The sequence below is a fragment of the Penicillium waksmanii genome (assembly GCF_028829765.1).
Source record: "Penicillium waksmanii strain IBT 27052 chromosome Unknown utg000007l:1.0-4314555.0:1.0-4317578.0, whole genome shotgun sequence".
Lineage (NCBI taxonomy): Eukaryota > Fungi > Ascomycota > Eurotiomycetes > Eurotiales > Aspergillaceae > Penicillium > Penicillium waksmanii.
The window spans coordinates 123,477-145,579 of record NW_026643253.1 but is presented as its reverse complement, the minus strand read 5'-3'; the positions used below and the strand labels follow the sequence as shown (position 1 = coordinate 145,579).

General features: G+C 50.4%; 12 protein-coding genes across 12 annotated transcripts; 5 read left to right on the top strand and 7 right to left on the bottom strand.

Annotated features, from left to right (window-relative positions):
• Nucleotides 1–489: 489 nt before the first annotated feature.
• N7481_006892 (putative ribosome associated DnaJ chaperone Zuotin) lies at nucleotides 490–1,889 on the bottom strand (the record flags this gene model as incomplete). Its single annotated transcript, XM_057266111.1, has 2 exons — nucleotides 490–1,674; nucleotides 1,737–1,889. The coding sequence occupies 2 exons, from the start codon at nucleotides 1,887–1,889 to the stop codon at nucleotides 490–492; spliced, it is 1,338 nt and encodes a 445-aa protein (XP_057120312.1).
• A 221-nt stretch (nucleotides 1,890–2,110) lies between these two features.
• On the top strand, nucleotides 2,111–2,685 carry N7481_006891 (LYR motif-containing protein; the record flags this gene model as incomplete). Its single annotated transcript, XM_057266110.1, has 3 exons — nucleotides 2,111–2,183; nucleotides 2,300–2,476; nucleotides 2,585–2,685. 3 exons carry the CDS (start codon nucleotides 2,111–2,113, stop codon nucleotides 2,683–2,685), a joined length of 351 nt encoding a protein of 116 aa, XP_057120311.1.
• A 417-nt stretch (nucleotides 2,686–3,102) lies between these two features.
• slt11 (Pre-mRNA-splicing factor ECM2) lies at nucleotides 3,103–4,342 on the bottom strand (the record flags this gene model as incomplete). Its single annotated transcript, XM_057266109.1, has 2 exons — nucleotides 3,103–4,149; nucleotides 4,205–4,342. The coding sequence occupies 2 exons, from the start codon at nucleotides 4,340–4,342 to the stop codon at nucleotides 3,103–3,105; spliced, it is 1,185 nt and encodes a 394-aa protein (XP_057120310.1).
• Nucleotides 4,343–4,763: 421 nt separating this feature from the next.
• N7481_006889 (uncharacterized protein) lies at nucleotides 4,764–5,543 on the bottom strand (the record flags this gene model as incomplete). Its single annotated transcript, XM_057266108.1, has 1 exon — nucleotides 4,764–5,543. One exon carries the CDS (start codon nucleotides 5,541–5,543, stop codon nucleotides 4,764–4,766), a length of 780 nt encoding a protein of 259 aa, XP_057120309.1.
• A 1,271-nt stretch (nucleotides 5,544–6,814) lies between these two features.
• Nucleotides 6,815–8,083, top strand: erg6 (sterol 24-C-methyltransferase; the record flags this gene model as incomplete). The annotated part of the gene is made up of 3 exons (XM_057266107.1): nucleotides 6,815–7,018; nucleotides 7,094–7,128; nucleotides 7,189–8,083. The coding sequence occupies 3 exons, from the start codon at nucleotides 6,815–6,817 to the stop codon at nucleotides 8,081–8,083; spliced, it is 1,134 nt and encodes a 377-aa protein (XP_057120308.1).
• Nucleotides 8,084–9,477: 1,394 nt separating this feature from the next.
• Nucleotides 9,478–10,867, top strand: N7481_006887 (putative acid phosphatase; the record flags this gene model as incomplete). The annotated part of the gene is made up of 3 exons (XM_057266106.1): nucleotides 9,478–9,666; nucleotides 9,758–10,783; nucleotides 10,835–10,867. The coding sequence occupies 3 exons, from the start codon at nucleotides 9,478–9,480 to the stop codon at nucleotides 10,865–10,867; spliced, it is 1,248 nt and encodes a 415-aa protein (XP_057120307.1).
• Nucleotides 10,868–12,483: 1,616 nt separating this feature from the next.
• On the top strand, nucleotides 12,484–13,477 carry N7481_006886 (uncharacterized protein; the record flags this gene model as incomplete). The annotated part of the gene is made up of 2 exons (XM_057266105.1): nucleotides 12,484–12,715; nucleotides 12,768–13,477. 2 exons carry the CDS (start codon nucleotides 12,484–12,486, stop codon nucleotides 13,475–13,477), a joined length of 942 nt encoding a protein of 313 aa, XP_057120306.1.
• A 716-nt stretch (nucleotides 13,478–14,193) lies between these two features.
• On the bottom strand, nucleotides 14,194–15,022 carry N7481_006885 (putative nucleoside-diphosphate-sugar epimerases; the record flags this gene model as incomplete). The annotated part of the gene is made up of 3 exons (XM_057266104.1): nucleotides 14,194–14,540; nucleotides 14,599–14,693; nucleotides 14,763–15,022. 3 exons carry the CDS (start codon nucleotides 15,020–15,022, stop codon nucleotides 14,194–14,196), a joined length of 702 nt encoding a protein of 233 aa, XP_057120305.1.
• A 487-nt stretch (nucleotides 15,023–15,509) lies between these two features.
• Nucleotides 15,510–17,458, bottom strand: N7481_006884 (MFS transporter; the record flags this gene model as incomplete). Its single annotated transcript, XM_057266103.1, has 3 exons — nucleotides 15,510–16,517; nucleotides 16,577–16,966; nucleotides 17,063–17,458. 3 exons carry the CDS (start codon nucleotides 17,456–17,458, stop codon nucleotides 15,510–15,512), a joined length of 1,794 nt encoding a protein of 597 aa, XP_057120304.1.
• A 396-nt stretch (nucleotides 17,459–17,854) lies between these two features.
• Nucleotides 17,855–18,296, bottom strand: N7481_006883 (uncharacterized protein; the record flags this gene model as incomplete). Its single annotated transcript, XM_057266102.1, has 2 exons — nucleotides 17,855–18,041; nucleotides 18,271–18,296. The coding sequence occupies 2 exons, from the start codon at nucleotides 18,294–18,296 to the stop codon at nucleotides 17,855–17,857; spliced, it is 213 nt and encodes a 70-aa protein (XP_057120303.1).
• A 687-nt stretch (nucleotides 18,297–18,983) lies between these two features.
• On the bottom strand, nucleotides 18,984–20,981 carry N7481_006882 (putative MFS quinate transporter; the record flags this gene model as incomplete). The annotated part of the gene is made up of 5 exons (XM_057266101.1): nucleotides 18,984–20,057; nucleotides 20,140–20,210; nucleotides 20,309–20,366; nucleotides 20,437–20,626; nucleotides 20,704–20,981. The coding sequence occupies 5 exons, from the start codon at nucleotides 20,979–20,981 to the stop codon at nucleotides 18,984–18,986; spliced, it is 1,671 nt and encodes a 556-aa protein (XP_057120302.1).
• Nucleotides 20,982–21,293: 312 nt separating this feature from the next.
• Nucleotides 21,294–21,758, top strand: N7481_006881 (uncharacterized protein; the record flags this gene model as incomplete). The annotated part of the gene is made up of 3 exons (XM_057266100.1): nucleotides 21,294–21,450; nucleotides 21,498–21,574; nucleotides 21,636–21,758. The coding sequence occupies 3 exons, from the start codon at nucleotides 21,294–21,296 to the stop codon at nucleotides 21,756–21,758; spliced, it is 357 nt and encodes a 118-aa protein (XP_057120301.1).
• Between the last annotated feature and the right edge of the window lie 345 nt (nucleotides 21,759–22,103).

The window sequence follows — 22,103 nt, the reverse complement described above, 5'->3', positions numbered from 1 at the left end:
GCATATGTGCAAAGAGTGTAAGTTGGGCCTAACCTTCCTACTTCTAGGTGTGCTACTAGTATTATGTCGATGTTCTATTGCTACTTTAATCCTTATACGCTGATATCATTCAACTTGAAGTTCATCCATAACCGAGACATGCGGATGGATGACGTTGGCATCCAAGAAACTCCATGTTCAACGGAGACGAAATTAGTAAATTATATTCTAAGGCTGGTTGTTGGTATCGGGGATATCAAGGTTGTCAAGAACAAGAAATAGATTTACATGTCGTCTGGTATTGCTAGTGATCAGGCTGCTGTTGAACAGATCCGCTTCAAGTTGAATACTACTAGTACGAAAGACTTGCAAGTAGATAATGAAGTGGATGTGTATGTATAAAGAATAAACATCAATGCATGATCTTCTCTATATGGCATAAAAATATTCATAGTCATCAACCGGTCCGGGATTGCGCTGAATCCAGGACCGTCTTTTTTAAGCTCTAATCTAAGCGAAAGCCTTAAGCTCGCCCTCCTTAATCTTACCAGCACCGACAAGACGCGAGCCCTCGGCAGACCAGGCAGACTTGACGGCAGCACCGTCCTTGCCAGCAATGGTCAGCTTCTCAGCCAGAACAGCGAGCTCATCAACGTCGATCTTGCCCATAATCAGCTCGACGTCACCCAGAACAGAGTCGACCTGGGAAGCGCTGGCCTCGCCGTCAGCGAAGTAGTTGACATCCTTGACGGAGCCCTTGAGCACACGCTTGTTCTTCTTTGAGGCGTTCTTGGCGGCCTCCTTGGCCTTCTTGTTCTTCTCGCGGTCAGCCTTAGCAGATTCCTCGGCAGCCTTAGCAGACTCCTCCGCCTCGACGCGGGCACGCTCTTTCTCGTCGGCGACGCGCTTGATCTCGTCTTCCTTGGCCTTGCGCTTGGCGTCCTTGCCGGCACGGGCTTGTTGGCGGAACTTCTTGATACGCTCGTCACCGGCCATCACCTCGTCCAGCATCTCGCGAAGACGGACGTTGTCCTCTTGCTTGCGCTTGCGGCGGGCGTTGGCATTCTTCTTCTCGGTGTGGCGCTTCTGGTCACGGCCCTCACCGTCGTCGGGAATATCCTCATCCAGGTACTCGAATGTACGCCAGCTGTCGAAGTTGTACCAGAAGTTGTAGAAGGACTCAACCTCCTCTTGGGTGCTGTCGTCACCACCAAGCTGGGGAACGGGCTGCTTGTTGGAGAAACGACCCTCGGCGTGGAAAACGGGAGCCCAGGCCTTGAAGTAGCCCTTGGCGAGCTGCTTCTTGGAGGGGGGGTCCATCTCGGCGGCCTCGTCGACGGAGTCGAATTGGCGGCGGCGAACGGGGTCGAGCATCAGCTCGGTGGCCTTTTGGATACACTTGAAGAAGTTGTCGTTCTCATCACTCTTGCCGGAGGCAGCCTTCTTATCGGGGTGGTGACGGAGGACCTTCTTGCGGTGAGCCTTCTTGATCTGCTCGGGGGTGGCGCGCCAGCGGTACTTGGTCAGACCGAGGACAGCGTAGTGATCCTGGCCCTTCCAGTCCTTGGCCTCACGGGTGAACATGGTGGGGTCTTCATCTTCGGAGATGTCCATGTTCTCCTCGTCCTCAGTCTTGGCGACGTTCTGCTTGGCCTGGATGCGCTCATCCTCGGAGAAGGTGCGGTTGTGACGGCTCTATGAGGATGTTAGTAGATGTTATCATCATAAATAGAAGGGAAATATCAGTATATACATACACGGCGAGCGTGGGCGAGGAAGTGCGGGCCCACAGCCTCAATGTTGCGCTGAGTGGCAGCAGAGAGACCGCCGACGGGCTTGAAGTCCTTCTCAGCGGACCAACCCGAAGGAAGGGCAGGGAGAGAAACGTTGACAACCTGAACAGGAGCCATTGTGAAGTACAAAAAGTGGATGGATGTTCAAGAGGAAGTCAAGTCAAGTCAAGTTTTGGTGGGGAAGGAAAAAAAGGAAGTTTTTCGGTTTTTTCTGCCACTTCCGCCCGCCCAGCACTTTCCCCGTTCGATTGCACTTTCACTTCAACTACATCCACATTCGCATTCACATTTATACACTCAACTTATACACTCTACTCTCACACATACACACACTCACAATGCCTTCTCCCAGTGTGTCCGCGCTGAGCGCCTACCGCCAGATCATCCGGGCCACCCGCGTTGCTTTCCGAGGTACGCAGATTGAAGACTCCGGCTGCTGAACCGGCGCAGCCAGTCTACACCTACACCTATACAAGATGCTTCCAATCTTTATATAGGCCAATGCTAACATGATCACTCCCTCACAGACGATCTCCCCGTCATGCTCGCCGCTCGCCAGGAAGCCCGCCGCAACTTCGACCAGAACCGCCGAGTCGGCATCGACAACGGCATGCAGATCAACCACGCCCTGGAGGTTGCTGATATCCTCCGACACAACCTGGTGCAAGGTGCACGGGAGGATGGCAATGAGGCTGCCAAGTGGGGTATGTATAACTGGCTCAAATGAATGCAATTTTGGTCTATGCCGGGTTACCTGGTAGATTGGATTGCATGATCTCGAACTGTTGACTAATGCGACTGGATTACTTTAGAACTTCGGATCCACGATGAGATCGAGCGAGGTGATAATGACTCTATCAAGATTGGTGGACAAGATGTCAAGATTCACAAGGCTTGTTCGTCTTCGTCATGATCCGAGCTGGATCTGCGCTACTTCCATCCCATCCCGTTGCATCACCATCGCATCTACAACTACATCAGCATCTCTGCCGACTCGCATCTTTGATCTGCTCTGCTCTACCTTACGACGGCTGGGGTCAGACTGGCTCACACTGTGACTGTGTATTATAATATATACCCATCCCCATCCCCATCTCCCTTCTCTGTTCCGGCGTCTCGGGGTATTTTTGATTTGAATCTTCCCTTCTCTTCACTTCTGCATAAAGAAATCCAACAACGCCCGCTTTGTACAAATCAATGGAACCGTGACAGAATAGATCCATATGCAACCGCCAATCCATGACTGCGAACCTGGGCACAAAAAAGAAAAAAGAAATCATGTTTCAAGAAGATCGTAAAGTATTTTGTTTTTGGCTTCGGCGCTCGACTCTCAATCGCCATTCATACTGGCATACTGAACATCGCCCGAACCCGGTGGAGGTGCCACCACATTACCCTGGGCTTTGCTCTGCTCAGCCGGTTCACCAGCAGCCGTGACGGCCTTCTTGCCAGCACCACCAGTCTTGGGACCAGGTCCAGCGGCCTGTCTCCCTTCACGAGCATTCTTGATCCGTTCCTCGCGATCCATATTATCAAGTGGCTTGGGCTTACCCCAGCGAACCCGAAGCGGACAGCCCTGGATAACAGCCTTGCCTTGACACTTCGCAGCAGCGGCCTCGGCGTCCGCGCGATTGACGTAGTTGATAAAAGCACAGTGTGATCGGTGCGAACAGACCAGCGAACGAAGCTGACCGAATTCTGTGAAAAAGAGGCGCAGCAAGTGCTCGGGGAGATCGTCCTCAACTCCCGTCACGAAGAGTGAGGTCACGTTCTGATCGGCGGGAGGTCGAATGTCTTGCTCGGAAGGTGGTAGCTGTGCCGTTCCTGGGAATGGTCGTCCACCTCGTCCACCACCTCCGCGTCCTCCGCGTCCACCTGCGCCACCGCGACCGGGTAGGCGATTCCCACCGCGACTATCGCCTGTGCGGATCGGACCTGGTCCGTTGCCGTAGCGGCTGTGTGTTTGTGATTGTGTTTGCGATTGGGATGACTCGCCTTCCTCGGCGGTCTCGGTGTTTGCTGAGGAGTCCTCGATGCGGCGGGGTTTGCGGTAGTAAGGTTGACTGTTTGCTAAACGGCGGAGAAGCTCGCGCGCCTTGTCGTCGGTCTTTTCATATTCCTCGATGGCGCCGCGACCTTCTTCGATTTCCTTCTCGTTGTTCTGGGCGTAGAATTCGCGGTTGATGGAGCTTTCGGGGCCTGGAGCGACCATTTTCAGGGCGGCATCTCGGACGACGATGGGGAGACCGAAGGATAGATCGAGCATGCAGCATTGGCAGCAGTTCTTGAGGCGGGCGCAGGTGAGGCAGATGTTGGTGCGCTTTTGGCGGGAAGTGCGGTCGGCTTTCCAGCGGAAGATAGTGAATGGACGAGTGCACTGGGAGTGTTAGCAGGGGCTTATATCATAAATGGCTGGTGGGATATAGACTTACAATCTTGCATTCGGCGCCGTGGTCTTCCTTCAGCATCTGCACGTAGGGGTTTTCGGGAAGGCAGTTTTCGCAAACGGAGGGGAAGTCGGTGGATTCCCAGCCAGAGCGGTTGAGGTCATGCTTAATCTGAGGGGGCATGGCGGTGGTGAGTGGGAGGAGGAGGAGTGACAGTGGAAGTGTGAAGCAGAGTCAAGCCGTGTCCAGAGCAGCTTCAACTTTCTTTGCGGCTTGCATATGGATGACTAATGTGGCTGGTGACTAATGTGGCTGCTAAATTGGATGACTAATGTGGCGAGTGTCATGCCTTTCTCGGAACATCCGAGACCGAGAACACTGTACAGTGGAGTATACAGTGGAGTATACAGTAGAGTATACATTATACAGTGGAAGAGGGAATAGCAGAGTACTAAGAGTAGACAGTACTGAGTAGAGTGCATTACTATGCGTACTATTGGAGTAAGGAAGAAGTAGTTAATTCCCATCGGCCTAACAAGCCTACTCTACGCCTCCGCCTGGTCTGCACCTGACTAGTGTTTACTAGTAACCCGGGGGAATGCTCTTAGCAGATATCATTTTCATTCCCATTCTCATCCTCATCCTCATCCTCATCATAGCCCTCTTCTTCACTTTCGTCTTCACTTCCACCTTCATCCTCCTCTCCATCTCCTTTTATCAGGTCCAGTACTTCCCCAAGTCCCTCGAAAACACAATAACTCTCGGCAAGTTTCTCTAACTCTTCCAGCTTGGCAAAAAGGGATTCGGAGCCCATTGCCTCATTGCAAATATCGTCTCTTTCCTGAGAAGACATCTCAGAAACAATATCACACATGGCGTTCTCAAGGCATGGGTCGGACTGAAACTGCTGCTGCACTTCATGGCCGAGTGTATCATTGGAAGAAAGACAGATTGTCTTGCCAATCTTGCGCAGCGTCTCAAGGCCACTCCTTCGATTGCGTGGATTCGGATATTCGACACATTGAGCTGCGATACTGCTGATTGTAGAGCTGATCTCCCCAGCCACGTCAAATGCGATATCATACTGCCTGGAGCCCTTCATTGATCGATATGTGACGTTGATTGTTTTCCAGATCGATTTGGAATGATAATCGAAGTCAATCACACGGTTTCTCTGCTCTTCTTGCGCGCTTTGGATCGCGGTGAGTACCATGGCGTTGACATCAACGTGCTTCATAGAGGCCATCTGGAGAAGCTCAACCACACGGTCGGTTTTCAGAATTTTGAGTTGCTCTTGCGTTGGAACTGATATTTCGGCCAATTGGGTGTGGTCATCCCCAGCAGTATTGGCACGGGCCCTTTTTGCAACTTGCGGGGAGGTCATTGTAGTTTGTTGTCCCAAGTTGAGGAGTTGAGGACTCTGATTGATAAGGCCCAAAGTAGGGAGGTGAAGGGATCCTGCGCACTAGGTTTGCGGTGAAAATGAAGACACGCCTGTGGATATTCTACTCGAATGCTGAAGTGGGTGAATGATTGTGTGAATCGGACAGGTCTCTGGGATATTCGAAGGTGTGGGGTGAGAGGAGAGCTTGTGCGATTGTAGTGTTTGCTGAGCCCGCGGCCCCACACCAGCTTCAGCACGCAAGAGAGAGCCTTCGAGAGGACTTTGTAGTCAACAATATATATTCAATTCATTGAGGAAAAAAATGATCCATATGTATATTTTCAAAAAATAGTTTTTCTATTGTACCAAACAGGTCCTTCATAATTCCGATGTGTTGTTCTTTCTTATTATCCCAAGTCACATACTCGTATTTCGGGTTGTCTCCCAAGTGCCGAGTCAAAGCGCAGAGATCAATTCCACCTCCTGATAACATATACTAGTATATAGGAACTGATAGCAAGCATTGTATCGGTCATTCCCACATCAGACCCAATATAATCACCTACAGAATCAAAGTGTGGTCGGAGTAGTACTCGTAGTAACGATACCTAGTATATGTGGCTGACTAACGTGGCTGGTGTCAGATGACTAATGTGGCGGTGCCCTCGTGCCTCGGAAGGAAGGACGGTAGATTAGGGAGAGTACGAGTATAGTAAGAAGAAAGGAGAGAAAGGAAAGAGCGATCCAACATCATCTGGCGATCTTCAACCTCACCTTCAACTTCCTACTGTCATCATCGTATCACCTTCTCTTCTCCTCTTCTCTCCGCACCTCCGCATCTCCGACATCCAAGGCATCCTCAATCTACCCTGGGCCATGCATGCCTTATCGTGAATACCTCAGGTCACCCAGTCTCCTCGCCGGAAAGCCCCCCCCTCCGGCTGAGCCACCGCCCGGAAGTCCCAGTACCCGCCCTGCAGCCTCGACCGCGCTAGTCGCTCAGGGGTTCGTGATTGGCCTAAGTTTTCGCATTGGCAAAATGTCTCTCTGGACTGGTCTACTATTTATCTCCTTTTCACTTCCCTATTGACTTCACCTCTTCAATTCAATTCTCACGGCTTGACCTCCTCCTCTTCGTGGTTGGCCTATTTGCTTTCTCCTTATCCTCCTTTAATTGACTCCGTCTCTCCTTCTCTCTTCTCCCTCCTCCTCTCTCCTCCACTCCACTCCCCCTTTTTTCTCCCCGCAATTTTTTTTCGCACCTTTTCGCAATGGCTCCCACCGCTCTTGAACAAGAGAACCTTTCTCGCGATGCCGACTTCAACAAGGCCATGCACGGCAAGTCCGCCAAGTCTCGTGGTGGTTTCGCTGCCATGAGTGGCAAGGACACCGCCGCCCAGAAGGCCGCCGTCGACGAGTACTTCAAGCACTGGGACAACAAGGGTCACGAGGAGGAGACCGCTGAGACTCGTGAGGTGAGCGCGCAATTCTTCCTTTGCTGTGTGCTGCAAATCTATGAATCATGCTAACCACCTCATCTTCTCCATCAGGCTCGCCGTAAAGAGTACGCCACCTTGACCCGACAGTACGTTCTTCCACTCTCCCTCTGTCTCTCTCGCGCAACCGCATACTAACTCTTCTCCAGCTACTACAACCTGGCCACCGACCTCTACGAGTACGGTTGGGGATCTTCCTTCCACTTCTGCCGCTTCGCTTTCGGCGAGCCCTTCAACCAGGCCATCGCCCGCCACGAGCACTACCTCGCCATGCACACCGGCCTTAAGGACGGCATGAAGGTTTTGGATGTTGGCTGCGGTGTCGGTGGTCCTGCCCGTGAGATGGTCAAGTTCAGTGGTGCCCACGTCACTGGTCTGAACAACAACGACTATCAGATCGACCGTGCCACCTACTACGCCGAGAAGCAGGGTCTGTCCGACAAGATGGCCTTTGTCAAGGGCGATTTCATGCAGATGAAGTTCCCCGATAACTCCTTCGACGCCGTCTACGCCATTGAGGCCACCGTTCACGCCCCCGAACTGGTCGGCGTCTACAGCGAGATCTTCCGTGTCCTGAAGCCCGGTGGTACCTTTGGTGTCTACGAGTGGCTCATGACTGACGAGTACGACAACAACAACGCCGAGCACCGTCGCATTCGTCTCGGTATCGAGCAGGGTGACGGTATTTCCAACATGGTCACCATCTCCGAGGGCATCAAGGCCATCCAGGATGCTGGCTTCGAGCTCCTCCACCACGAGGATCTGGCTGCCCGCCCCGACGTCACCCCCTGGTACTACCCGCTGGCCGGTTCGTTCAAGCACATGGGTTCCGTCTGGGACTTCTTCACCATTGCCCGCATGACCTGGTGGGGCCGTGGCATTGCCCACCGTTTTGTTGGTGGTTTTGAGAAGGTCGGCCTCTTCCCCAAGGGAACCCGCAAGACTGCCGACAGTCTGGCTCTGGCCGCTGACTGCCTGGTCGAGGGTGCGGAGAAGAACCTCTTCACCCCCATGTACCTGATGGTCGGCAAGAAGCCCGAGTAGAGCGAGTGCACAATTTCCCCAAAAGAAAAAAGTTGCCTTTTGTTTTTGAACCTCTTTGCCTCCTGCCTCTTGTCCTCTTCTGGCCCGTGGCTTCTCTTCATCTCCTTCCCTTTTTTTGATAACCCCGCTGTTCCTCTTCTGTTGACATTATTCACCCTGCCCTTCCACCTTTATGCTGTCCGATCTGAACTGATGGTGACGACTTTACTTCGCTTCTTCCGTGTCTCTTTTGAACCGTGATAAATATGTAATAGTTATTGAGGCAAGAATCATGAGCAAAGGATTTCATTTTGTACTAATATTAGTTGCTGTCGAAGTTAGAAATAGACGATTGATCTACCAACGGTGTTCTGTAGGTGGTAGTTCTATACACTACCTAGTAGTTAGTAGCTAGCATCAGTTACTAGGACTAGTACTTAATACTGTACTCCCAAGGTTCCTAGAAGGTAGTAATTCTTACATTACTTTTCCAACTTAAAGCCCCGTCATGAGATCCGACATCGTGAGTTTATGGTAATGCATGGATATATATATTACCTACTCCCCAGTGCTTATTAGTACCACCGTCTAGCTCTCCAGTGCCTACTACTAGAGTAGTATACCGCGACACTAAGCAAAAAATTTAAATACTAGCAGTCCATGTATACCACTTTACCTAGCAATGTGAATAAGACTCTATCCATGGATCATTATCTTCCTTTTTTTATAATTGACAGTATCTCTTTATTCCAGTTAATCCTAGGATAACTTGAACTTTTTGTTGATTTCTGTTTTGGTGCATCACGTGCCCCTCCGCCTTCCGCCTTGGTAAAGCTTCGCCTTCGCTTTTCGCTCCTTTGCACTTCCAACTTCCGCTTCTTCCATTTCTTCCACTCCACTTCATTTCCCCGGGCCTCGTCCTGCTTTCTTCTCGTTGAGTACCCCCTCGTGATCGACCAGTGATACCCCTCACGCACACAACGTGCCAGGAACAACCCCACCCTCTACCACCAATAATATCCTCTCTCTCGAAGCCTCCGATGTCCGACTCCACCACTGGCCCCACTCGCGATTCTTAGTGTGGTTGTGATGAAGAGCTTCGCCCAGTCATCCCGTCCTGCGATGCAACGTGATACCTCCTCGTCTCCAGATCAGCCCTGTCCGCGTGGTATTCCATCCCGACTACTCGATTAAGCGAGGTTGGATGACAGTATGGCAGATGGGATCTAGTATCTGCCATCTGCCATGCATGCTCTAATCCGGGCCCCGTGACTGGCTCGCATTCCTCCCTTGCTGCAGCTATAAGATCGCGTGCATCGCCGGATCGTCTCCCACGTTTCTTCTCTTGTTTAGGCATTCAATTTCCCCCGAGACCTTGGTTCAAGTAAATATTGTTACTGAACTTGTCCAGAAAGATGTTCTCCAAGCAGACTCTACTCTCCCTAGGCCTCCTGGCTCTGGCCTCGGCCCAAACTATCACTGAGGAACAACCCACTGAGGCTGAGATCCAGGCTGCGCGTGCCTCTGTCCTCCCTTACTCTCCTGTCACCAATGTCAAGGGTAAGGCCTTTGACCGCTTCGTGAATATCTGGATTGAGAATACCGTGAGTTCGAGTCTCCATCTGCTTGCTTGCTTGCTTGCTTGCAATGCACATAACTCTATCCGAACATGTCAATGCTAATTGACCCCCGCAGGATTTCGAGACCACCGCCAGCGATGCTAATTGGGCCAAAATGGCCAAGGAGGGCATCCTGCTCACCAACTACCACGCCGTGACCCACCCCTCCGAGCCCAACTACGGTGCCTCCGCCGCTGGTGACACCTTCGGTATGGACAACGACGATTTCCACCAGATCCCCGCCAATGTCTCCACCATTGCCGATCTGTTCGATACCAAGAAGATCGCCTGGGGTGAATACCAAGAGGACATGCCTCACGCGGGCTACCAGGGTTACCGCTACCCTCTGTCCGGCGCCAATCAGTACGTGCGCAAGCACAACCCATTGGTTCTGTTCGACTCCGTCACCAACGACGCCGTTCGTCCTCGCCAGATCAAGAACTTTACCACCTTCTACGAGGATCTGAAGCACCACAGCCTGCCCCAGCACTTCTTCATCACCCCCAACATGACCAATGATGCCCACGACAGCAACATCCACGTTGCGGGTGACTGGCTGGACAAGTTCCTGCCCCCTCTGCTGAAGAACGAGTATTTCAGCAAGGATACCCTGGTCCTTGTTACCTTTGACGAGTCGGGCAACTACACCGTCCCCAACCGTGTCTACAGCATTCTGCTTGGTGGCGCCGTCCCCGAGCACCTGAAGGGCACCACCGACAACACCTTCTACACTCACTACTCCGTCATTGCTTCGCTGTCTGCCAACTGGGGTCTTCCCTCTCTCGGACGCTGGGACTGCGGTGCCAACCTCCTAAAGCTGGTCGCTGAGAAGACTGGCTACGTCAACTGGGAAGTCGACACTAGCAACCTCTACATCAACGAGACATACCCCGGTCCCCTTTCGGACAATGACTACTCCGAGTATGAGTCGTACTGGCCGGTCCCTGCCACTAAGGGCGAGTGCTCTGCTGGTCACGGTATCCTTGATATCGTCAAGAAGACCTACCACGGCCGCAAGGCCACCTACAACTACACCACTAGCCCGATTCCCTATGATTCGGTTAGCGGCAACAGTGTTGGCATCAAGTTCCACCGCTCTATCGTATGTAACCACCGTTTTGTTCCTTGATGAATTCCACTAACTTGTTTATAGCACGGCAAGGAGCAGACCGGCATTACCGCTTAGATGTGAGCGAGGTGATTCATCTAGAGAAGTCCCAGGAAATTGATGCGTCGTTATGTATATATAAGAATCTAAAAAGAATGCATGTGGTGGATAGCAATACATGATCAACAGTCGTCGACTTGAAAGCTCAAGAACTTTGAAGCGTCTAGCCCAACTCGGACTCGTTTTCGGACTCGGTCTCAAGTCTCGACTGGAACCAAATTTGCCCGATTCGTTCTCGTAAACCATTCACTTTCTTTGTTTGCTTACCCCCACTCGTCTCCGCGTCTTCCGGGCTCAAGTCAACCGTTGAAGTGGATCCCCGATCGATCAACCCCGCAGCAATAACCTCGAGTCAATGCAGTATCGATCATCCCTACTCCTACTGGTTGTCATGACGTGGCTTACTGCATTCTCCATTTCCAGTTGTCGATATTGGGCAGTTCCCTCAAAAGGTTCATCGTTCTTTAGCCAGGTATCCCGAGGTCACGGGTAACCCTGAATCAAATCAAATCGATCCAACAACCAGCCGTGCATCTCCTACGGTTCGTCCCAACTGCACAAAAATAGAACGAATCGTCGTTGGCTGGCCCGCTTGTCCGTCTCCACTATCGACCATATTGACGACTAAACGACAACTTGCAATACATCATTCATCCGGTTGATCCTCATATCAACCAATCATCTTGCTTATTGAAGGCAACTGACTTTGTGATATTTCAGGGTCATCATCTTGCCTAGACTGTCGTTTATTTACCCTTTCCAGGTTTGCTTTTGCTTGCTTTGCAAACCTGCTCGAAAGCCGTGACGCTGCACGGAGTGACATTATTGATACGGTCGCAGATCTTTATCAGATATCCTTGAATAGTACATTTCAGCCACTCAGCCCATTCCGCTACACAGCTCTTCTTGCAACTCAATCGTCTCTCGATCTATCGATCTATCGAATGGGAACATACCTGCCAGCGACAAAGTCATTGACACGGAATCAAACCACGCTATGACCAAGGGGATCCCGGGAATGATCAAGTCTGGAAAGTTTCATTCGGCAATGCTTGCACCTCGTCTCCACCGGCATTCTTCAAACAAGCGACTCACATCGAGCAGAAGCAAAGCAAAGTACGTACCCCGCACCAGTCAGTACCATTGGCCATGTCTATGCCTGTGCGTTACAAGCTCTATTCCCAGAAGTGGTTGATTGTTTTCCCTCAGAATTAGCAAATGCTTCGTTCGGCGAGCCGTGGTTAATGTATTGCCACTACATTCCCCTCAGGCTGTCAACCCCATTTTGTGATCAGGAGGTGTTGATGTGGGTGCTATTATTGTCCACGAGGTAGATCTCATTGGCCAGTATTAGTTGGTTTGCTTTCCTAAAACCCTCTCGTGTTTATTTTGTATGACGTCGACCATCCTGCTTCATCCTGTCGGTTCGCTTCGGCTATTGATCAGGTTTCTTTCCATTTCCAACAAGACGTCTATTGTCCTTTTTCGTTTGGCTATAAGTATGCCTTGTCTCACCTGTTATTTTTTGTCTCGACTTTCATTCGAAGTTACATTCCAATCTCAATATCGAGCTCAATCTTTTCGACCGTGACTCTTGGCCATTTATTCATTTCTTTTCCTACTTCATTATTAAGATGAGGGGTTTCATGACTCTCGTGGCTTGTGCCGCTGGCGCTCATGCCCTTGCCAATCGTGGTAATACCTGCTGCTTCCACCTCACTGCATCAGGCGGTGCTTCTGGCCCTGTCGGTCAGCTGAGCGATGGACAGAACCGAATTGGTGATAATAGTCTCTCTCCTGCACAGTTCTGCATTGATTCGAACGGCGCTATCACTGATGGAAATGGCCGTGGATGTATCCTGACTCGTAGGTCACATCTCATATAAAACCACAATTGAAACTCTGCTAACTATCTTAGCTCCAACCACTCAATTCCAATGCGACGTTGGAGCAACCCCTACGCCCGGTTTCTCTGTTGGCTCCAATGGCGAACTGGAATTCGCCGGAAGCCCCAACTTCGTCGCCTGTGAAACTGGCGACAACGGCGGTCTCAACATCTACACTACTCTGAGCAACGCTCTCAGCCAGTGCAAGACTATCAATCTTATGGCTGACTCGTGCTCCGGCTCGACTTCTCCCCCGCCTTCGCCTCAGCCTAACAATGGCTGTGGCCCCATCTTGTCTTCGGGTAACTTTGAGTTCCCTCATCTGATTGTCCCCGTCGACTCCTCGTCCCCCGATACTGCATTCGGCACTCGTTTCAACGGGACTGTCACCTCGACTATCTCAAGTATCTTTAACTTCGACATTCCGCAGTCCGACTCCGGGAAGACCTGCAGCCTGGTCTTCCTTTTCCCCAACAAGGCGGATCTCCAGACTTCTTCTTTCAGCTTTAGCGGTGATGGCAAGATTGACGTTGAGAAGCTTGCGAGTGTCGCTACTGCACAGACAACCTTCAACAATATGCCCTCTGTCGCAGAGGATCTGGGTGATATTACCATCTCCCCTGGTGGTGCTTTTGTTATTTCCACCTTCTCCTGCCCGGCTGGCGAGGCTATTTCATTCGAAATGAAGAATGCTGGTAGCACGGACCTTGACTTCTTCCAGGACTTCAATCCCGCCCCGTAAGTTGATGCTTTCGACTCCTTTGTCTTGGGCAAAGCTAACGTTTCTTTAGTATTGGTCTGTTTATTACTGTCTGCTAGAGGCTTGACACAGCTTCTGCTAATCCAATCCTTGAAGAAGTGTCGTCTTATGCATGAGACTGTATATTCGTCGCGTGTAATTGATTGTGTACTCTGAATTTGTCGATTTACTGAATGTAACTGTACGGAACTTTCATTAGTTTAGTAGTAAATAAGTTGGAATAAATAATAATTCTCAAGTTTTCCAAGCTGACGATGATCTCCACTTCGTATACGATAACTGATAACCGCAAAATCACAAAGCAGACCTCAAAAATAGCAAAAATCAGCAAAAAATGACAAGAGTGGGATTCGAACCCACGCCCCCTTGCGGAGATCAGGAAATTTGGAGTTAAGGTTGACCTTAACCTGACGCCTTGGACCAACTCGGCCATCTTGCCAATTGGGATAACTGCTTGTTATGACGAAATTTGGCGGACTTTTTGGTATCAAGAGGGGAATCCTTGACGAATGAATGTGCTCCACATTGAATTAGTGCACCGAATTGTATAGAAGCTGCCATGAATAATACGATCGAAGGTTTATTTAACTCAAGCTCATGATAAAAAAGAATTAAGGGCTCAAATTGTTAGATTAAATTTAGTAGTATACATTAATGAAGCTGAGTAGCCAACGCAGTCCCCATCTATTCCATCCAATTCACATTGCCATCATTCTCCGAACCGCTTTATTCTCAACAACATAGCCACCACCAAGTCTGAACACACCAGGGCCCTGCATCTTGGAGTCCATCTTTCCCATCGCCAATTGAGTCAAGAATGAACCAAGTTCAGGCGTGGGCGAATGGAACGATTTGTAAAAATTCTTGATAATGGGCATGAGAACGACCCCCATAGCTTTGTACAAGAATCCTTGATCCGGGAGATACGGCTTGATAGCGTCGTGACCGGTTGGATCGACGCCCGCGGGCCGAACACTGTCCACTTGGAATGTACCTGGGTGCTTGGCTGATATGTCGCCGAGAAGCGACTCGGTCTCGCCCTTGACTTTTGCGAATAACTGCGAGAACATTCCTGGTTCCTGGGTTGCTCCTTCACCGGATACGTGGATGAATCGGAAAGGGGGGGTTCGCGGGCTTGAGGGTGGAGAATGCATTTGCGGCTGCTAGGGCGTAGTCTTTGGTTATCTTGACGTATTGTCTGTTTATTTGTTAGGTTGGGGGAATTTGAAGATAATGGGTTGTGTTCAAAATGGGAGACTTTTCATACTCTTTATCGACGCTGTTTTGGCTTATTCCCAAGGCCCACACGCATCCGTCCGCGTCTTTCAATTGTTCAAGTAGCTCGGGTTGGTATGTCTCGAAATCCTTATGGGTAATGACGTGTACCCGGGGGTCTTTGGCGTCTTCTGCCATTTTCACAGGTCGTCGACTGAGAATTGAGATTCTGGAGATTGCGCTGTTCTGGAGCATGGCGTCCAGGACGCCTGAGCCGACAAGGCCAGTGGCACCAGTGAGAATGAGATGCATTTTGGTTTTGGTGTTCGTGTGGTTACTCTGCAAAATTGTGTTGAGGATGATAATTTTCAGAATCAATCCAGCGATCGCCTAGTATTTATAGTATGAAGCAAGGCGCCCAAGTCCGTTGCTAAGTCCGTGATTCTTCCATTGCTGATGCTGACAAGATACTAACCCAAAGCAGAAATCGTGGTAAGCAAAACCCAAAGGAATGTGGGTTTTGATTTTTATCTTGATTGGCCATTGTATGTCACTTCTCCCCACTCGGGCCGCAGCAGAAACGGCACGATGCCGACGGACAAGGCTCGGGTTTAATTTTGCTTTGACTCACTCAAGAAAACAAATATGATTATTCTTATGACTGTATTCAAACGTTAACTTGAAGCGCATTAAGATGGACTTTTAAATGGTATATCTAAACATTATGTTGGGGTATGAAGAGCTGAAAAACGCGAAGCAAAATCACAAAACCACTCGTGCCTTTCAATAGAAAGTCTTTTTATCCAGCAGCATAGGTGCTGCTGGCTCTCAATTTCGCGCCGTACTTCCACAAGAATATCGGAGCCGGGATACCAATTGCAATCGCGACAAATGCGAGCACGCTATTTCCCCAACCATAGTGTAGAGCGTCGTACATATAAGGTGCAAAAAGTGGGAATCCGAAGCCTGCGAGCGATCGCAGAAATGCTCCCGCAGCAAGAGCACTAGCGGCATATCGCGTATAAGTGTCAACCATGTATGTCTGCATGCATTGGAAGGAAATAATGGTTCCTGCACCGAAGAGGAGGGCGCCAATGTTGGGTGCGATCCAGTGGCAGTGTGACTGCGCGGTCCAGCCGTAGATGAATAAACCAGCGGGGATAAGGAAAGCCGCGACTCCAAGGAGTGGGACACGGAATTCTGGACGACCGATGTTGTTGTTGCGTGCTTTCAGGCGGCGGTAGATGCGGTCGTTGAGCGGAGCGCAGAGTTGAGATCCACACCAGAAGCCCAGGCCAAGAGAGATATAATTGAGACCCCCGATTCCAATGGACTCGTTGTAGTATTCCGGGTTGGTCCAGAGAGCGGGAAAAGTTGAAAGAACGAGGTACATAATGCCGTAAACGTAGGCCATGTAGAGCGCAAGTACTTGGACGATAGATTGAGTGAGAAGAAGGCGGAAAGGTCGAATCAACGCAGCGCGTAAAACTTGAGCAAGGGTCTTCTTCTGAAGCTCGGCTTCGGTTTGATAGGATTCATCGTTGGTTTCCTTTCGCAGTTTCTGGGCACGATCACGGAGAATGCGAGGGGCATATGTTTCGCGAAGGAAGAAGAGACCGGCCACTTGGATTATGCCATCGGTGATAGATGTCGCGTAGAAGACCCAGCGCCATGTAGTATTCTCCGCAATGAAACCGCCAGCGACAGGACCCAGAGCTGGACCGAGGAGGGGGGCCAAACTATAGATCGCGATACTCTTACCACGTTCTTCAGGACGGAAACAATCGGATAAAACTCCTCCTCCAACCTATTCAAATTAGAATTTGTTTCTTCTAGTCGATAAATAAAAGTGGGGGGAAAACTTACAGCGAGTGGAGCACTGCCTCCTAATCCTGCAAAGAATCGGCATACAATCATTTGCACTTTGGTCTGTGAAACCGCACATCCGATATTGAACACGAGGAAGAATAGGTTTGACAGTTGTAGCACAATCACACGACCATAGATTTCCGATAATGGGCCCAGGAAGAGAGGACCGACGGCATAGGCAAGGACGAAGACGGAAAGCATCAACTGAGATACTACCTGGTCCGTCACGTTGAATTCAGCCGCAATCGAAGTTAAGGCGGGTGCCACCATCGACGAGGAGACGGGTGAAATGAAGGTGAAGAACGAGACTGTGATGGTCGCGGCCCACTTCTTCTTGTTCGGCCAATTCTTAGGATTCTCGGGGTCGTCGGGGCCGTCCCAATCCACCTGGCAGGGTTAGTAGCGTTAGCATTTTGCTGTTCTTGAGGCCTGAAGCCTGAAGCCTGAAGCCTGAAGCCTGAAGCGGCTGAAGGTGGTACATACAAGTTTGGCATCCTGGCAAGATCTAGTCGAGCGAGCCGACTTTGATTTTTGGATCTCTGGGCTTTCTTGTGGACCTTTCTCGAGATCGACATCCCGCTCATTAACAATACCGTTTCGTACCTCCTGGATGGTCTCGACTTTCTCCGCATCCAAAGATTCTTCGTCGCTTGTCGTTGGGTGGTCGCTATGGTACACAGACTGATCATCAAGATGCTTGGCGGAGTGGACTCGGTCCAAATGTGGGGTATTGGGATTTGAGGTTGATCGAAGGCGAGATTTGATTGATTCTGCGAAGCCTTGAGGTCGAGATTCTGTCCTGGATATCTCATTCACTGAGTCGGAGGAGGCACTGGAGCTGGAAATGGAACTGCCTGACCGCGCATGTTGGTCTGCCATGGTGGACCATGCACTAGTATGGGAAGTCAAGAAGTGACGAGGAGAAGATGATATGAATGGCGAATTCAAATTCAAGATGGAGAGCGATTCTTGTTGGATTGTAGATCTATGGTTGACAAAGAGACACACGATCACGCCCTAAAATAGAAAAACAAAATAAAAAACCAGCGGGGGTCCGTTCTTATACCAAGTTACATCGCGGAGGAGGTGCAGGCCGACGTGGACAGCATAAGAGTTCCGATGATAATGCACGGTGATAATTCAGGCTTAAGACCGTCCAAGTGGATTCGAGCATGTTGAAAATCATGACTTCGGGTCATCTTATTGGAGGCAAAGGTGAAGCTTGACCAGGTACAGGGCCCAGGCCGCCCCGCCGATGGATTTTTGCATGAAAAATCACAGGCCGTTTGCTGGATAGCGGCCTGAACCGGTGTGACCACCGTTTAGAAGCGGAGAAATTCCCAAACGAGGTCGAATGAGATCGAATGAGAGGGCTTCAAAGTCACGGGAAGCGGAGCTCCGTCCCCGGTTGGACTCCGGTTCAGGGATGTGACTCAGCAATTCGGGAGTTCGGCACAGAATACTGTTGTATACTGTTGTATACAACACAACTTTGTATAGAGACAGTGATCATAGTATTATGGGAGTTTTGTTTCAAAGATGATGGAGTGAGCAGTAAACAGGTGACCCTATGTTGGCTGGCAATCGAATTGCCGGAATAATTTAATGTGGTAGATACAAACATCACCTGTCAGCCCACAGTAACCAACTAACTAACCAAACTAACCAAGAAGGAATCATGCAAAACATACCCCTTTAGGGAGACTGCCATGCCCATCTTGAACGATTAGCAAAAAAGATATCTCAGGTAAGGTTTGTAGGAATAGCCGAACGGGGGGGGTCGAACCCCCAACCTTGAGATTAAGAGTCTCACGCTCTACCGATTGAGCTAGCCCGGCTGGGCTGTTGTTTAGGGAAGCACTTTATGGCTATAAGAGGCAGATGTCTCTGGGTAGGAATATCAGCACTACCAAGATGCGACACACCCAACCAGGAACAGAAAATCAACGAGTACGATTATTCACAGATTAGGACAATACAGGATAATTTCATAGGGGATATGATAGTATGCCCAGGTGTATCAATAATTTGCAAGTATTATAGTCTTTCTCAATGTTCTTAGATTTAGGTATTCATGACTCTGGGTCGGAAATATATATCAGGTACCTACTAGGTTGTATCACCATTAGTGCTGGCACTCACCAGCCTCAGGCTGAGGAGTCCGAGTTCTGAAATGCCCATGATCCATGGCCGTCATAATTTGAACGTTACAATTACCTAAGGATTGTGATCGCAGTATTCTAAATTGACCTTGCGTTCACAGTACAGAGATACTATCTTTCCCGAGCATGTTGAAAATGGGTAGTACTAGTACTGCATCGATCAAAAGAAGAGACTTCATAACTCATGTTCATATTCAATATACTACTAGTAATGCAACTATTTATCATCTGCCAGGGTCACACTAAACGTGGGAACCCGAGCGTTCCACATGGGCTGCGGTACCCTGTTGCGTGGCAATCGCCTCCATCTTCTCATCAACCGCCGCATCCTGCAGCTCGGCCTCCGCATTACCATGGCGACCAATCTGGTACCAGGGCAGAGAGAACAGACGATCCATACTCTCGAGAGACCGACCAGCCGTCTCTGGAACACTGAACCACACCCAGGCACCACCAAGAATCGTCACGGCAGCGAAGCACCAGAAGGTTCCCTTGGGACTAATGCCACCGTCCGCCACGGGAAGAAGCATGTTGGGCACCGCACGAGAGTTACCGTATTGATTGGCGAAGTGGAGGGTCATAGAGAGCGAGGTGCCCAGCGCACGGATGCGTAGAGGGAACAGCTCTGCGGTGAGCAGGTATTGCATCGAGTTCCAGCCCAGTGCCCAACCGAATCCGGAGAGATAGATCATAGCAACGGCACCCCGGCTAGCTCCCTTCTGGCTCTCGGGTAGGATAAACCCATCCACCACACCCATCTGAGGCACAGCGGTAAGGAAGCCAGCGATGTAGATCATGGCAACAGCCTGGAAGGTGATTCCGAGGAGCAGGGCGCGTTTGCGACCGATCACGTCGACCAAGAAGAGAGCGCATGCAACAGCGGCGATGAGCTTGATGATACCGAAGACGGCGGTCACCAAGAGGTTCTCATTACTTCCAGTGATTCCCAGGAGCTCGAAAAGATCAGTGGCGTAGACAGTGATAGATCCGGCACCGGACCATTGGGAGAGAATCTGAGCCATGAGAGTAAGGTAGACTCGGTATAGGTTGGAGGGAACAAGGAAGGTCTCCTTGAGGATACCGATCGGGCCCGATCCCATTGTCGCCTCCAGTTCCATCTGGTGGGCGCTCTGAATAGCATTGATCTCATTCACGACGTATTCGTGGTCGGCAGGGAGACCACGGAGTCGGGCAAGATTCTCCACGGCCTGTTCATTTTTGCCGCACTTGATGAGGTATCGAGGGGACTCATACTGTAAGAAGGAGAGGCAGAAGATCAGGCCAGCGAATATGATGTGGAGACTGGTGGGAACCTCCTGTGCGGGGTGTTAGTGATGATCTCAACGGGATCGGCGACGGGGAAGGTGAAGGTGAAGAGGCAGATAAGTAAGAACATACCCAACGGTTGTGAGTGTTATCTCCGAGGTTGACTTGACATCCATAGTTTGCAAAATATGCGAGGACAATACCTGCCAAGAGAGATGTTGTTAATGACAACTGATCGCTGAGAACAAGCACCGCGCCAAGTCTTGGGTGCGTTAGACTTTCTTGGCTGGAGACAACATACCGAGATAGACAAAACCAGTGAAGACGCAGGTACAAAGACCTCGAATAGCAGCCGGGGCCTGATATTCAAGTTAGATTGGAGTTCAACTTCGTGGTGTTGAGGAGGGGATGTGGGATGGTTGAACGTACAATTTCCGCAAGGTACACAGGTGCGACAACGACAGTTTGACCAACACCGAGTCCAGCGATGAAACGACCAGCATAGACAGCACCGAGGGAACCATTGTTACCCATGAAAATTGCCATACCGATGATCCAAAGGACACAGAGTTGACGAGTGGCCCAGATACGACCGATGCGATCACAGACCAAGAAGGCGCTGTTGACAAGAAGGTCAAGATTAGCAACAGGAAGACATGGAAATGGAAACCCAGAAAGAAAACACGCAAGACGTACAAAAGAGCACCGCCGACAGAGCCGATTTGCACCATGGCTGTGACATTGGCCTTGATGTTGGTTTGTTCAGTCGTGGAATAGGATTCATAGTTGATGTAGCGTTGGAAGTCCTTGGAGTTGAAAGCACCAGAAATGAGACCTTCGTCGATACCGCGCGCCGCTCCCATCAAACCAAACGAAACGACCGCAAACCAAAGCTTCCAGTTGAAGATCTCCGGCGGTTCGCCGGTATTCTTCAACCGGAAGATGTTAATGGGCTTCTTCGCACCGCCGGCCATGGTGGGCGATTTCACAGTAAAATCAAGATCGACTTGAGAAATATGACTGTGAAGCTGAAAGAAGACTCGAAGGCGAAGGAGAGAGACTGTCGTAGGGAGGGAGAAAAAAAGAGATCACCAGCTGGTGAATACGAGGGGAAGCCCTTTAATAGCCTCGCAAGACCGGGGGGTCCCTGCGATGCGGGGAACTTCCGGGGCATGGGGGATGAATTGAGGGGCATAGATGAGGCAAATCATAAAAAAAAGTAAATTATGGATTCGACCTCGTGTATACGTTGTACCAATTAGTGCTATGGAGCTCGGCATTCCATCATGCATCTGGCATCTCGTTGCGCACCCCAGATTCCCAAACCCGACTATCGGTGGGACGGAACGGAGCCGGCCCAGGCTGGGGGACAGCGCCAAGTGAGCTTGCATCCCGAGACGAGACAGAGGGCCGATCATTTCTATTCGACGGCATCGCCGGTAGGTAGGTCGGGCTTGTTAGTTTATTTTTTATTTTTTTTTCTGGCCGAGGTTACACCGGTGTCCTGATCCTGCGACCCGCAAAGAAGTGGCGTGCAGCGTACAGTTCACAATTCAGCAGTATCAAGGTTAGTAGTTTAGAAGCAACAGACATGAATCACAGAAACAAAACCGTGATAGCAACAACAGATATCGTGGAAGCAGAAATTTCCTTCACTGCCCTCCCTAAAACGCTGGATAAACCTCGGTGAACTTCCGCGTGGAGAGGCGTTTTGTGCCGCGAATGCCAAGAAGCCACTCCACGAGGGGTGAAACCGGGGTAGGCCTACCATGACACTTGAGTTGCTTCTGATTGGCTGGTTAATAGAAAAGGGTATCGGGTGGACTTGGCGTGGGGGGGAAAGCTGGGAAAAAACTCCTGGAACCACACATGGTGGACTTGGGGCTGGAAGTCTATCTCTTGCAGTACCGTCCGTGCGAAGGAATATTGGGTTTGAGGCACCACGCCATTATATTACAAGATTTTGCTCGGCGATGCTTCGACAGTCGCCTTGGTTTCTGCCGATTCCGGGAGATCTTGTCGGCCTGTTGCGATGCTTGAGGGGTCCGGATATCGGATCGGTCAAATGCTCAATGGATCACGTACTCGTATGTCCA